General features: G+C 40.2%; 1 protein-coding gene and 1 pseudogene across 7 annotated transcripts in view; one reads left to right on the plus strand and one right to left on the minus strand.

Moving 5' to 3' along the window:
* Positions 1-15685, minus strand: part of UBE2G1 (ubiquitin conjugating enzyme E2 G1) — a 108352-nt gene that overhangs the window by 38110 nt on the left and 54557 nt on the right. For all 7 annotated transcript variants that reach the window (XM_078372532.1, XM_002747845.7, XM_054255644.2 and 4 more), the window contains one exon: positions 9402-9504. In XM_078372532.1, the coding sequence (XP_078228658.1) occupies positions 9402-9504 (103 nt within the window). The remainder of the gene's footprint in view (positions 1-9401; positions 9505-15685) is intronic.
* LOC103793040 (lysosomal dipeptide transporter MFSD1 pseudogene) lies at positions 2621-3630 on the plus strand (annotated as a pseudogene).

Raw genomic sequence — 15685 nt, forward strand, 5'->3', positions numbered from 1 at the left:
GTAGTAATTTGGACAATTTATACCAAAAACTTAACAGTTGAAGATAGTAACTAGATGGGGAAACTGTACAAATCAAAATTTGTAAATGAGATACTCAGAAGAAATAAAAAATTAAGGAATGTTAGCCCACCTTAGGGCCTTCCTTTCCATAATTTAGGAGGTTATCTATTGAAGGGAAAACATGAAGACTTGAGGGAAGAGAGGCTGGAACAGCTGCTGTGAAGAGTGGATTACACGAATAAGAGTTAAATCTTTATCTTCTCATCCTGTTACTCTTTGTGAGTTAGTGCCTACATGAGTGTTAGGATATACTGATTATATGGACTCGTTTTCCAAACCGGGCTGCAAAAGCAATTTAATGGGTCAGTAGCAGTTTTTTTGTTAACAAAAATAGAAAACATGAGAGTTTATTATCACAAGTGGTTTCACTTTATATAATCTACATGTGCTTTATTCACTCATCTACATACACATAAGTATGCACTGGGTCATGACGTAAAGTATTTCTAATTATGGGTTTGAAAGCCGCAAACAGAAAACAGCAAAACTTGGTGGCACACACCTGTAGTCCCAGCTGCTTGGGAGGCTGAGGTAGGAGAACTGTTTGAACCTGGGAGGTGGAGGTTGCAGTTAGCCAAGATTGTGCCACTGCACTCCAGCCTGGGCAACAGAGTGAGACTCTGTCTCAAAAAAAAAAAAAGAGAGAGTCTATGTAAAAGGACCTGAAAGCCAGTGCCACAAAGCCCCTGCGCTTGATCCCACTGGCAGCCGCTTACCACTTGATTCCTTGACAACATTAAGTCAACTTTTCCATGTCACTTACTCTTGATTGGTTAGATTCACTCAAAAGCTTAACAATAGCTGACTGGAATCCTCATCATGAAAAACTGCCTTAGACCTTCTAAATTGTTTTCAATCTCTAAAATGTCAACCAAATTCACCTAAGAGGGTAGCCCTAAAGATATAAAGTACACAATTTTCACTCTACTTGAAAATGCCCTCTCCCACTCTGAAGCAACCATGCTATTTCTGATAGTTTTTCTCCTATCTATGGACCCCTTTTCTTCTATTTTACCTGTGGAAATTCTACTTGCTTTTTTTTTGAATGCTTAACTCAACGGTACTCAACTTATGCATGCAAACTTCTGCCAATCAGCCAAGTTGGCAAAGAGAAAGCCCAAAACCCATAGAGTACAACAACACTGTAGACTAAACATTAACACATCACACATTCACTATTTTTCAAATATAAAAAGATGTGATTGGCTGGGCATGGTAGCTCACACCTGTATTTACAGCACATTGGGAGGCTAAGGCGGGCAGATCCCTTGAGGTCAGGAATTTGAGAACAACCAGACCAACATGGTGAAACCTCGACTTTACTAAAAATGTATGTTAGCCAGGCAATCTACTCAGGAAGCTGAAGCAGGAGAATGGCTTAAGCCTGGGAGGCAGAGGTTGCAATAAGCCGAGATCACACCACTGCCACTCTAGCCTGGGCCACAAAGTAAGAATCCATCTCAAAAAAAAAAAAAAAAAAGAAAAGAAAGCATCGATGAATTCAAAATATTTTCCCTTTAATTACATATTATCTTCATCACAGATACTGTAGTACAATTACTACCATGATATTAAAAAAAGATGTAGGCTAGGCATGGTGGCTCATGCCTGTAATTGCAGCACTTTAGGAGGCTTAGGCGGGTGAAGGTCAGGAGTTCAAGACCAGCCTGGCCAAGATGGTGAAGCCCCGGCTCTACTAAAAACTACAAAAATTAGCTGGGTGCGGTGGTAGGTGCCTGCATTCCCAGCTACTTGGGAGGCTGAGGCAGAATTGCTTGAACCCAGGTGGCAGAGGCTGCAGTGAGCCAAGATCACATCACTGCACTCCGGCCTGGGGGACAGAATGAGACTCCATCTCAAAAATGAAAAAAGAGGTATGTTGCCAGCAGTTTCACATTTGAAAGAGTTGAAAAACCCAGGCCTAGTTCAAGTTTCTTCCATGAGGCCTCCCTTACTGTTTTTGTGTTAAATTATAAAAAATCTTTCAAGGATCAAATCCTATACCATTCTGTCATATTTATTTTACTTAAATGATGTGCTATATGCTGCCGTCTGAAATGTGGTCAACATGAATCTATTAATCTATATTCCTGTTGCACCTGTCTCTCGTCCATTCATTTTATCTGCCCCAGTTCACTATCTTTTATTCTTATATTTGAAGTCAGGTGATCACTGCCTTGTCTGTGCTCTGCAGGTGCTGCTTTCTGCTGGGTCCTGCAGTTGTCACCCCTTGGGCCTCTCGGTCTCCCACGGGCACAATGGAGAAGGATGAGAGAGCCTGGGCGATGCCGGCCCCTTGGGGCCTCCAGTCACTTGGCGACAACTTCTGATTCTGTTATTGATGTGCTTCGTTGGCTTTGGCAGCTATTTTTGCTATGATAATCCTGCTGTCCTTCAGACTCAGGATAAACAGGATATGCAGGTGAATACCGTGAAATTCATGCTGCTATATGCCTGATATTCTTGGCCCAATGTAGTTTTGTATTTCTTTGGTGGCTTTAAAAAAAAAAAAAAAAAAAAAAAAGACTGAGTATTTGGAATACGATGGGACACAATTATTTTTAGCTGCTTTATTTGCACTGGACAAGTTGTTTTTGTTCTGGGTGGAATTCTTAATGGTTTTTGGCTGATGGAATTTCAAAGTTTTGTGTTTGGGATTGGTGGGGAGTGCTTAGCAGCTGCCCAGAATACCATGCCATGAGCTGGTTTCAAGACAAGGAAATAAATCTGGTGTTTGGACTCCCAACAATTTAGCATGGCTAGAATTGGAAGTACAGTAACATGACTTCACGAGCTGGCTGTATTCTAACACTGAAGCTTCATTGGGGTCTGCTGGCCACACAACCCTCGGGGTCACGCTTAGGACTGGGAGTGTAACATATATTCTTTCACTAATCTGTACTTTCCTTGGCTCTTGCTTACTTAGATCACAGAGCAAAGAGAATCCTTCATAAAGAGCAAAAAAAAGAAAAAAAAAAACAGGTGAAATTTTAAATTAACTGATGTAAAGGATTTCTCCTTACTCCTGGGGCTCATATTTATCATCTGTGTCTGCTACTGTGTTGCCAAGTTCCCTTTACTGGACTTGGGAAAGTTTTCTTGATAGAGAAATTTGAATTTTCTACCCAGGAATCAAGTGCAATTAACAGTGTTGTATATGTCCTATCAGCTGCCATGTCAAAGTATTTAGGCTCCTGGTAGATGAAACAGGGAAGAACACCATCTGGGTTCTGCGTGTGGTAGCAGCCAGCCACTCTTGTGTTCCACATGGTGCTGGCCTTTACAATGTGGAACCCTGGGGTTGCTGTGTGTCTTCTGGGAATCTTCTATTCATTGCCTGCCTGTGCATTATGGCCAACAGTGGTGTCTGTAGTTCCTGAACATCAGCTGGGAACTGCATGTGGCTTCACGAAGTTCAATCAGAATCTTGGGTTGGCCATCACTTCCGTCATTGCTGGCATGATACTGGATATGCGGGGATATTTGTTTTTAGAAGTTTTCTTCATTGCCTATGTTTCTATGTCATTTTTATATGTGGTCTTACTCATTTTGTGAATCAGGCCCAGAGTGGGAACCTAAATTATTCCACAAGACGTGGGGAAGAAATAAAATTTTCCCATCCTTATTAACTTTATACTCTAAGAATGTATGAAAAAAAGAGTAAAAATAAATTAAAAGAAAAATAAGTTTAAGCGACTGTGCCATGAGAATGGCTTTGCACATCATTGGTTTGAAATTCTCCATTTAAAAACTTTATAGACATTAGAAAAAATAGACCGGGCATGGTGGCTCACGCCTATAATCCCAGCACTTTGGGAGGCCGAGATGGGTGGATCATGAGGTCAAGAGATTGAGACCATCCTGGTCAACATGGTGAAACCCTGTCTCTACTAAAAATACAAAAATTAGCTGGGCATGGTGGTGCGCGCCTGTAGTCCCAGCTACTCAGGAGGCTGAGGCAGGAGAATGGCTTGAACCCAGGAGGCAGAGGTTACAGTGAGCCGAGATCGCACCATTGCACTCCAGTCTGGGTAACAAGACTGAAACTCCATCTCAAAAAACAAAGAAAGAAAAAATAATGGAATGGCAAGTTATATTTATATCCAAATATACCTATTTCAAAGTGCATTTGTGTGGACTATTTTAGCCTGTGTCTTTTCTTTGCATGATGCTGAAGAATTCTACTCTTAATAGGCCAATTAACAATGAAAGGTTTAGAAAACTGCTCTGGAACATCCAGATGAACTTCAGAAAGAACAGTGAAAAAAAAAATATTAGAGTTTCTGTTGAGATCATCTTCATTAAGTGTGTATCTTAGGGATACAGCAGAAAAAAACAATGGCATTGCCACAGACATTCCCTTTTGTGGTAGAACATAATGCTAGAAAATAACTGACAATATTTTTATGAAGCCTCTTTCTATTCACGGTCAGTAGCTTGTGCTCTACTCTGTAGTTATGTGGACTGCTAAGCAGTGACCCTTTTGAATTTATTTCTGTTACTAAGGACCCTAATCTCTTAGGGACACAATAACGTAGTACAAACTTTAAGTACAGTTTTTCAAATAGTCTAATTAATTACTACAAAGTGTCCTTCAAATTATAATTGACTGTTTACAAAGATAAGTAACAAAACTGCAAAAGGGGAAAAAAAAATTTGTTTTTTTTTTTTTTGTTTGGTTATTATAAGCAATAGAACATTGAGCATTCAGAATATTTCCAAAGCATAGGGTGTTTACCCTAGAAATAAAATTGCTAAGACCAAAGTGAAGTAATTGTTCAAAGTCACTCAACTAAGAAGAGTGAAAGAGTTAACTAAGAAGAGTGGAAGAGTTAGGGAGCTAACTAAGGCACTCACCAAAGTCCACGTTCTTCAACACCACATGAGAAATGGTATGGCATTACCACTGATCATTCCATTTCTTTTTTTTTTTTTTGAGACGGAGTTTCGCTGTTGTTACCCAGATTGGAGTGCAATGGCGTGATCTTGGCTCACCGCAACCTCTGCCTTCTGGGTTCAGGCAATTCTCCTGCCTCACCCTCCCAAGTAGCTGGGACTACAGGTGCGCACCACCATGCCCAGCTAATTTTCTGTATTTTTAGTAGAGACGGGGTTTCACCATGTTGACCAGGATGGTCTCGATCTCTTGACCTCGTGATCCACCCGCCTCAGCCTCCCAAAGTGCTGGGATTATAGGCGTAAGCCACCACGCCCGGCCTGATCATTCCATTTTTAAGCAGTGTAGGCACCAGGTTCATTCCCTCCAGAATTTCATTGCAGAACAGATGGCTTCTGCCTCTACGTCTTACACAGGACTGCAAAATAATTTTGTTAACAAGAATGGAGTTTTGCAACTGTAAAAGAATGTAATTCAGAGTTTTGGTTAACTGACTCTTCATTTTCTATAATCCACCCAAGGTGGATAATAGAAAATACATAATCTTAAGATTCTCCAAATTCTTCACACCATTGCCAGTGGTTAAAAAAACAAAATCAATAGGCCGGGAGCGGTGGCTCATGCCTATAATCCCAGCACTTTGGGAGGCCGAGGTGAGTGGATCACGAGGTCAAGAGATCCAGACTATCCTGGTCAACAAGGTGAAACCCCATCTCTACTAAAAATACAAAAATTAGCTGGGCATGGTGGTGCGTGCCTGTAGTCCCAGCTACTCAGGAGGCTGAGGCAGAAAAATTGCTTGAACCCAGAAGGCGGAGGTTGCGGTGAGCCGAGATCCTGCCATTGCACTCCAGTCTGGGTAACCACAGCGAAACTCCGTCTCAAAAAAAACAAAACAAAACAACAAAACAACAACAAAAAAAACCCCAAAATAAATAAAGCATATTCCTTGAACAGAACAGCCACTGGTGATGAAAGGAAAAGAGATAAAAGAAGTTATACAGTCACCATTCATTAATACAAATTTATAAAATGTTATAATCATCCAGTGATATCCAGGTTTCTTAAACTTTCTGGGTTTTTCTGTTTATTTGTTTAAGACAGGGTCTAGCTCTGTTGCCCAAGGTGGAATGCAGAGCGTGATCTTGGCTCACTGCAGCCTTCACCTCCTAGGCTCAAGTGATCCTCCCACCTCAGCCTCCTGACTGCAGGCATGTACCAACATGGCTTATTTATTTATTTATTTTTGTAGAGAAAGGGTTTCGCCATATTATCCAAGCTGGTCTTTAACTTCTGAGCTCCAGCAATCCACCCTTGGCCTCCCAAAGTGCTGAGATTATACATGTGAGCCACTATGCCCAGCCTAAACTTTCTCTATCTGAAATTTTAATTTCTGTGGATATGAGTGGCTATCCATACTGCTTGACAATCAGTTTGAAAATAGCAGGTATACCACACCAGTTTCAGAATGTACATTTCAGAGAAATACCTTAAAGACTACTGTAAGGGAAAGAATCATTAATGAAAATAAAAAGATGAGTATGACTGAATTAAGACTTGTGGTAACTACAGGAGTCTCGAAGTAACCCTTGGATGTAGTAGCTTTCAGTTACATAAACTGAAGAGTGTGGAGTGCCGTCTAGTGACTAAATGAGGGCTAATGATGGCATAGTGAGATAATCACACGAGCTTTTACAGAACTCGTACAGTATTACTTCAATCATCTAATTATACAGTTGTGAATTAATCACTTAGGTTTGGGAACCATCTGAGCCTACACTAATTCATTTTCAATCCTATAACACATACCTCCATTCCAAGCCTCTCTTTCCCTTCACAGGCAGTTATTTATACATAAGGTCTGTATATCCACTCCCAACAGTGCACTTCAGTCAGTTCCAAGATGGCCTCTCCTCTCTCCATTCCACTGAAATAACTACAAGAACATCACTACTTCCTGTTAAGACAACACATACTTTCTAGGCATTCTAAGAAGTACTTGATTGTTGGCAGCATTTGAAAAGGCCTTTCTCACAAGCCTTTCTTCATTACCCTGAGCCTTCCTTTGCCCTCCTCAGGTCCCGCCCTAGGAACATGCTCTCTCTTTCCTGCGCAAAGGCTACTGATCTCAGAAAGGCACAGACCAGAAGTGACCACTAGTTTTCTCAGCAGCATGTACACACTCCAGAGGAGCTGCCAGAAATATTGCAGTGACTCATGTCTCAATTCAACAGCCAACACTTATAAAAATGTATACCAAACGCCAGAAATGGGTTTTTATTAGTGAAAACAAAAAGTGGTTCTCTTTGGTGGAGCTGGAGGTATACAACATACAGTCAGTTATGTGATTATGATCTAAGAAAGACCCTGGGGAGATTTTGTACATCACAGAGTGAACATACAAAAGCCTGTAAGACATGGGCTACTTACACACCTGGGCTTTATGATATAGCCTATTGCTCCTAGGCTGTAAACCTGTATAGCATTTTACTGTACTGTGTACTGTAGGCAATTATAACACAATGGTAGGTATTTGTATATCTAATCCTGAGAGGTCAGGAGTTCAAGATCAACCTGGTCAACATGGTAAAATGCTCTCTCTACTAAAAATACAAAAATTAGCCAGGCATGGTGGTGGGAACCTGTAATCCCAGCTACTTGGGAGGCTAAAGCAGGAGAATCACTTGAATCTGTGGGGGCAGAGGTTGCAGTGAACCAAGATCATGCCACTGCACCCCAGACTGAGAGACAGAGTGAGACTCCATCTCAAACAAACAAACAAACCAACAAAAAAAAAAATTCAATGAGGCCCTTAGAATTGAGTTTCAATCTGGATTCCTAACCAATGCCCCATACAGACATCTGTTTAGCAGAGTTTTTCTTGTTTTCATGTACATAATACAAGGGTAACCAGATTCTGTCACTGAAATGCTGCTGTGTCTTCACTGGGCTCACATCCCAGGTGTGATATAAGTGGTAAGGATTTGGCTGCATCAAACATCTTTTGATGAAAAAAATGGTCAAGAATTTTGCTTTCAAATAACAGTAAGGTTACAAGGAAACACAAGATGGTCTTCAATGGCTACTGTTATCTGTCAAAAACCTTAATCATGTGGGGTGACAAAATTTAGTTAATCTCAGTTTGTAAAACTTATCAATGCAAACTACCATCAGGAAACACAACAGCAAAAATTCTGAGTGGCAATAGTTATCACAAACACCAGTGTCCACAGTACAGCTCAACTCTGTATGTATCAGCCTGGCCTGGCATAGGAATAGCTCCAAATCTGCTTTTCCATCAGCTGTTTTCTGTGGAGGAAAAGAAAAACCTAAAAACAACTACTTGACCATCACCAATAAAATGTTTGATGTGTCCAAATCCTTATTCACTTAGCACCACTGAGATCAAAGCTGAGTGAGGAAGTCTAATCCAGACTTGAAGAAATTCAGATCTAGATCTGTCCCTGTCACTCAGTTGTATGGCTTTGAGAAGGCCACCTCATTTTTTCCCCCAATACCTCAACTGCTATAAAAAAACACAGAAACTTGTACCAGTCACCAATGTACGCAAGTCTTGATGCATCTTACAAAACAATACATGTTAGTAAAATTAAGTTAGTAGGCAAACACTCAGAGCAGAAAAGAAGACTGTGGTCTTTGCATCTAGAAATGTACTATACAAAATATTTTTACAATTCTACCTCTCTTCTTCTACTGTTCGTGAATACCACTACATTGTTGCCTATCCTTAAGTCACTGGTTTAACAATTAATAGTCAATAGATCATCACATAGTCTAAAAATAACTTTCAATAAATCAGGAGAAAGTGACCACTAGTTTAGTTTAGGATAAGAACACCTAGATTCTAACCAGTATTCAGTAGGGACCCAGTTAGAGAACCATAAAAATAATCAATCTTAAAATTTCTCCTTAGCCTTCTTAAAACATTGATGTGTTTTATATGTGATTATAATACATATGTGATTTATATGTGATTATAATACGTTTATAAAAACGTCCAAAAAACACGTAATTCTCCTCCCTCGGCCTCCTGAGTAGCTGGGATTACACGTGTGCCACCACACCTCGCTAATTTTAATATTTTTAGTAGCGAGAGCGTTTCGCCATATTGGCCAGGCTGGTCTCAAACTCCTGATCTTTCAGGTGATCCGCCTGCCTCAGCCTCCTAAAGTGCTGGGGTTGCAGCGGTGAGTCACTGCGCCTGGTCTGAAACTATTACTTTTAATAGCAACATATCTTAGACATTAGAGCTTCAAGCAGGACACAAAAACCCTTGAATGATCAATTTCAGTACAAAGGATACTGAAGAGAGCCATTTCTCCTGCTCCTTAAAAAATAATTTTGTTTCAGTTTGCCAAAATAGTTTTGATTTCAATGAATTAAAAGGTCTCCATTTTGAAGATGTCAGTTTCTTTATACTTACTAAAGTGTATCTGGAGGGCCAATAATAAGGACTTCCCATCGGTAGAGATCATTGTCATCTATTAAACCTGCAGAAAAGCCTTCCACCGGATTTTTGTTGAGTTCTGTGGAAAAAGAAAAGTTTATTTAATACATTTAAGCATATAATTTTCATCCAAATTACGGAACTTGAACATAAATATTCAAGTAAACCATTAAATGCATATACCTTGCAAGACAAAACGCTGCTTGATGGCCAAAGCATTTTCATGTCTATACTGTGAGGAAGCCCTGGGTAAAGCAAACTAACCAGAAGATCAGCTTCTACTGGTGTCCAGCAAGGCTGCTGTCATTCTAGGTGGGCCTACAGTGGTCTTCTAAGAAACCTTTTAAAATGCAGATATCCAGGCCCATCCCCCAGAGATTCTCATTAAGAGGGAGCCCCTGAAATCAAATCAAGTTGGCAATTCTTATGCTGCTGTCTTTAGGGCATACTTTCAGAAACTTCAACAGAGTATCTAATCATACCTTTTCATTGGAATGTACTGAGCTTAATAACTTTCATTTATACTACCACTTGTATACCTATCTGACATGTCTCTGTAGTCTTGGGGGCCTGCTTCTACAGTTGGTGCTCCTGTGTGCCCATCCATCTTTGAGCACAAGGAGAGCAGAGGCCCCATATGTCTTGCCTGTACATGTTGACCCTCTGAGAGCCACAGCTCCTAGGACACAGGAGCAGCTTAAGAGTAACAGCTGGAGTATACAGGAATGCCTGGAGCATCGTGAGGTTGTTCGCTTCTAAAGAGAGTGCTATGGAATGGAGAAAGGTTGACAGAGTGGGAAACGAGAGGTAAGGAACTATTGAGGTCGGGGCACACAGGCCAAGACAGGGACCATAAGGAGCAGGTGAGGAGGGGTACAGAGCCCAAAAGGTTTCCAGAGACACCAGGATTAATAAAGTACTGGCCTACTGATGGCGAGCAGATCATGTGAGGAACGTTTAAGCAGCTTTAATGAGGTATAACTGACATTCGGTAACTGCACATACTTAAATTACACAATTTGGCTGGGTGTGGTGGCTCACACCTGTAATCTCAGCACTTTGGGAGGCCGAAGCAGGTGGATCACTTCAGGTCAGGAGTTCAACATGTTGAGACCCTGTCTCTATTGAAAATACAAAAATTAGCTGGGCATGGTGCCATGCACCTCTTGCCTCAGCCTCCCAGTACTCAGGAGGCTGCGGCAAGAGAATTGCTTAAACCTGAAAGGCAAAAGGTGCAGTGAGCCGAGATGACACCACTGCATTCTAGCCTAGGTGACAAAGCAAGACTCCATCTTCCCTCCCCGACCCACCAAAAAAAAAATTTAGTAAGTACTAACATATGTATACACCACAGGAACCAACACAACAACAATCACAATAGTGAATGCACATATCAGTCACCCACAAGGTTATCAAATGTTTTACCTGTCAGGGGAACTGAGTACTCACTGGCTCAAATTGGAAAGTGGGGACAGAGAACACACAAAAGAGTGGTTTGAAAAGGACTTTCTGGGAATCTCAACAGGTAATTCTCATGTACTACCTGCCATCATCCTCAAGCAACTTTGTCTAATGATGAAAGTCAGTATAATACAACTCAGAATGCTACAAAGGATTGAACCAATGTGTAGGTCAGTGAGGAGATACTAAATTTTTTTTTTAAAGACAAGATTTCACCATGTTGGTCAGGCTGGTCTTAAACTCCTAACCTCCGGTAATCTGCCTGCCTCAGCCTCCCAAAGTGCTGGGATTACAGGCATGAGCCACTGAGCCCAGCCTATTTTTTTTTTCTGAGGAGATATTAATTTTTTGGGCAATCAAAGATGGTATTATTTCAACAACATGCCACCAAAACATGAGAAAGCCAATAGTGAAAATTTATGTTTAGGCCAGACATGGTGCTGTAATCTCAACACTTTCAGGAGGCAGAGGTCAGGAGTTCAAGACCAGCCTAGTCAATGTGGTGAAACACTGTCTTTACTAAAAATACAAAAATTGGCCGGGCATGGGGGTGCACACCTGTAATCCCAGCAACTCAGGAAGCTGGGCAGGAGGATCACTTGGACCCTGAGGCGGAGGATGCAGTGAGCCGAGACCACGCCCCTGTACTCCAGCCTGGGTGACAGTGTGAGACTCCATCTCAAAAACAAAAATAAAAAATTTATGTTTAAACATGAAATGCTTCGTCTCTTGAAATTTGAGGGGAGATTTTTATAAGTCTAGTATTTTTGGGTAAGAAGCAAACTAGATTTTTAAAATAGCTGAAATCAGTGCTGTATTACAAAACACAATAAAGGTATTTTTACTTTAAAGTGGCTAATCTAACGTACTTTTTAAGATGCTGAAAGTATAAACACATTAAGATGGGAATAGCATTCTCGTTATTTCGTTTATGCAAGCATATGTGTACTGAGCGCCAACTATGTTGCAGACACTCTCATAAATAAAAAAACAAGAAATCCCACTTTACTGTCAACTGAACGATGGACTAGAACACACACAAATGCACTGTGAGCAGTTATTTTCTACCTGAGTTATTTCATTTCCAACCCTTTTCTAGATAAACACACTACATTACTCAGACCACTTTCTACAACACTGTACATAGGAGTTTTGTGGAAGATTCTATAATATACCCAGAAATTACCTAGTTGCATTTTCCACCGGAAGTCCAGGGTTTATAAACATAGGTAAGCTCTGAAATTAGTATATATGGTCAAAATTATCCTTGAAAAATTCATTACACTTTCCATAAAGTGTATCATTGCTTCTTATTCTTGTCAAAACCCCTAAGTTCTTAAAATCTTTTGCCCATTCCCTCCATGTATTTCTTCCACCAGGATAATTGTGTCCTTTGCTTGTTCCATGTAAGTCATACAAAAGCCATGATGAAAAATGTCCAACATCTCACTTTTGTCATGGCTTCTGCCCCCAGCATGAAACCTCCTAGGTCTACACGCATGAATATTTAACAGGCTTAATCCACCTAAAGTGATAGAACCTTACCATACCTTCATGAATGCTTCCTTCAAGGTCCATATCTATACTAGCCCGCTCCCATGAAGTCTTCCCTAAACGAATTTATCAAATAATCTTTTGACTTCTGCTAAATTCCTACTGATTGTACTTTCAAGTCTGTATCTTCTGACATGTGACTAACAGCAGCTCCTGATTCCCAGAGAAGTAAATGGGCAATTACAATGTGCTCCAACAATAGGACAAGAATTTGGGGGCACACAAAAAAGAAGGGCACATAACATAGCCATGAAGAGTAAGAAAGTCCTTCTAAAAAGGAAAAAAATTAAGGGTCTGGAATGCAAGGTTTAGAATCTACACTTCTAGATAGAGGAGCACATATAAAAACTTGAAATAAGGCAATCAGTCTGTGACTGGAATGGCAAGGGGCAGGGGAACAGCTGAAACTACACAGAATGTCAAAAGCTGGACAGCAAAGGGCCTTTGTAAGCCCTGCATGCTTGGACTTTATCCAGAGGGCAATGATAAGCCTTTGAAGGGTGGTTCTTTTTTTTTTCTTTTAAACAATGGGGTGACCTCAGGAGATTTACATTTGCAAAAGCCAATCCTGCAGTATGTAGAAGATTATATAAATAAGGCACAATGAGGACAAACAAAAAGCAAAACGATTCAAGTAATCCTGAAAAGTATACATCAAGTATACAGTAGTACAAACAATGAAGAAAAAAGGGTATTTAGAAGACAGAATCAATCAACCTAACTTGGTGATGTTACAGTAGTGGAGCTCAAAGTATTAAGTCAAAAATGACATATGAGCTGGGCATGATGGCTCACTCCCAACACTTTGGGAGGCTGTGGTGGGCAGACCATTTGAGCCAGCAGTTTGATACCAGGCTGGACAACATAGCAAAAGCCTGTCTCTACCCAAAAAAAAAAAAAAAAAAAAAAAAAAATTCTATATACACACACACACATATATATATATATACACACACATACACACACACACACACACACACACACACACACTCACACACACACACACATTAGCCAGGCATGGTGGCATACACCTGAAGTCCCAGCTACTCGAGAGACTGAGGTGGGAAAATGGCCTGAGCCTAGGAGGTGGAGGTTGCAGTGACCTGAGATGACACTCAAAAAAATAAATATTTTTTTAAAAGGAAAATGATAAATAAAAAAGTTAAGCAGAGTTACCATATGGCCCAGCAATTCCACTACTGGGTATATACCTAACATTTGTCCACACAGAAAGTTGTACATGAATGTTTGTGGCAGCATTAGCTGTAATAATCAAAAGGCGGAAACTCAAAATGTCCATCAACAAATGAGTTAACTGCGGTATATACATACAGTGAAATATTATTCTGCCATAAAAAGAAATGAAGCACCAATATATGAAGCTCAGTGACATCAGGCTAAGTTAAAGAAGCCAGACACATAAGGTCACACATCATGTGACTTATTTTATACGATATATCCAGAATAGGCAAATCCAGAGAGACAGAAAGCAGACTGGACAATGAGGGGAGGGAGAAATGGGGTATCATTACTTAATGAATATGGGAGGGGGGCGATGTAATGATGTGGTGAAAAAAATTTAAAACCAGTGCGAGTGAGAAAATAATAATAAAAAATAAAAATAAATTTTAAAAAATTAAAAATTCCAATGAAGACACCCGAAGGGGGGGAAGTGTGAGCTGGTGGTTGGTTGCACAACATTGTGAATACACTAAATACCACTGAGTGGTGCACTTTAACACTGTTATCTATAATGTGAATCACCCCCTCCTCTTTAATGACACCAAATTTCTGTGCAAGGGTAGAAATCTGCTTCATTCACTGAAATGAAAAACATAGGAGGAGGTACTGGTTTGGTGGGAGAGGGGAAGAAATGGTGCTGGGTTTAATATTAAATGCCTTTTGTTAGGGGCAAAAATACATTGTTTTAAAAAGAAATCTAGCCAGGAGCAGTGGCTCATGCCTGTAATCCCAGCACTGTGAGAGGCTGAGACAGGTGATCTTCTGAGGTCAGGAGTTTGAGACCAGCCTTACCAACATGGTGAAACCCCATCTCTACTAAAAATACAAAAATTAGCCAGGTGTAGTGGTGGGTACCTGTAAGCCCAGCTACTCGGGAGGATAAGCCAGGAGGCAGAGGTTGCAGTGAGCCGAGATAGTAGTGCCACTGTACTCCAGCTTGGGCAACAGAGATTCCGAGAAAAAAAGAAAAGGAAAGGAAAAGAAAAGAAGAAAAAAGAGATAGAAAGAGATGGATGGAAGGAAGGAAGGAAGGAAGGAAGGAAGGAGAAAAGAAAAGAAAAATCTGAGCTGACAATAGAGACTTCAGGGTTGTCAGAATACAGTAGATAACTGAAGTCATAAGATGATGCATCACGCAAGGATAAGCATTAGTATAAGCTGTAGGGGATGTAACTGAATGAATTCTATCAAGTATTAACAACTGAGAAATAGAAAAGAGGAGGCTGCACTCTTTTCTTTACCTTTCTCAGGTAAACTGAGAAAGGCAAGCCCGTGAAATAAGAAGCCAAGAAAACATTTTATTAAAGAAGCTAAAGGAGCTGCATTTAAAGGAGAAACTATCCAATGATGATAAAAACATACAGCTCAGGGAAGAAGGGGTCTGTATTCAGTCCACTGGATTCAGTTTAAAAAAAAAAAAAAAAGGCCACCGTTGCCAACGGCATAAGCAATGTCAGCGTAATGGTGAGGTGGAATCTATGCAGGCAACGCTGAGTTGACAAAGAGAAAATGAAGTGGAAAAACCCAAATGTAAATTTTTTCTCAAAGTTTGACTTGAGATGGAAAAGTATAGTAGTCACAGGTAAATGAAATTCAAGGAAGTTTTATTTTAATGGAAAAGCCTAAAAGATGTTAAAACATCCTATCTGTGTTTAAAATTGATATGGATACTTCACACTATATTCAAATCCAGATGCATTACAGATATCAACAAAGAGATATAAAGCCTAACTACAAGAAAATACAGAATGATGTTTTTTTCACATCATTTTGAGTAGAGGTGGTCCTATGCAGGACACCAAACTCAGTCAAATAATGCTACACATAATACTTTAAGTGCAGCACAGCAATACAGTCTAAATACAAAAGACTGGGAAAGAATATGTGCAACATAATAGGGAGAAGTCTAAAATCCCTAATACAAATAAATAGAGCTTCTGTAAATCATAATGGAAACTAAAACCAAAAAGTGACCATGCTTGACCTTCTACTTATATTCCTAA

Source organism: Callithrix jacchus, chromosome 5 (genome assembly GCF_049354715.1).
Source record: "Callithrix jacchus isolate 240 chromosome 5, calJac240_pri, whole genome shotgun sequence".
Classification (NCBI taxonomy): domain Eukaryota; kingdom Metazoa; phylum Chordata; class Mammalia; order Primates; family Cebidae; genus Callithrix; species Callithrix jacchus.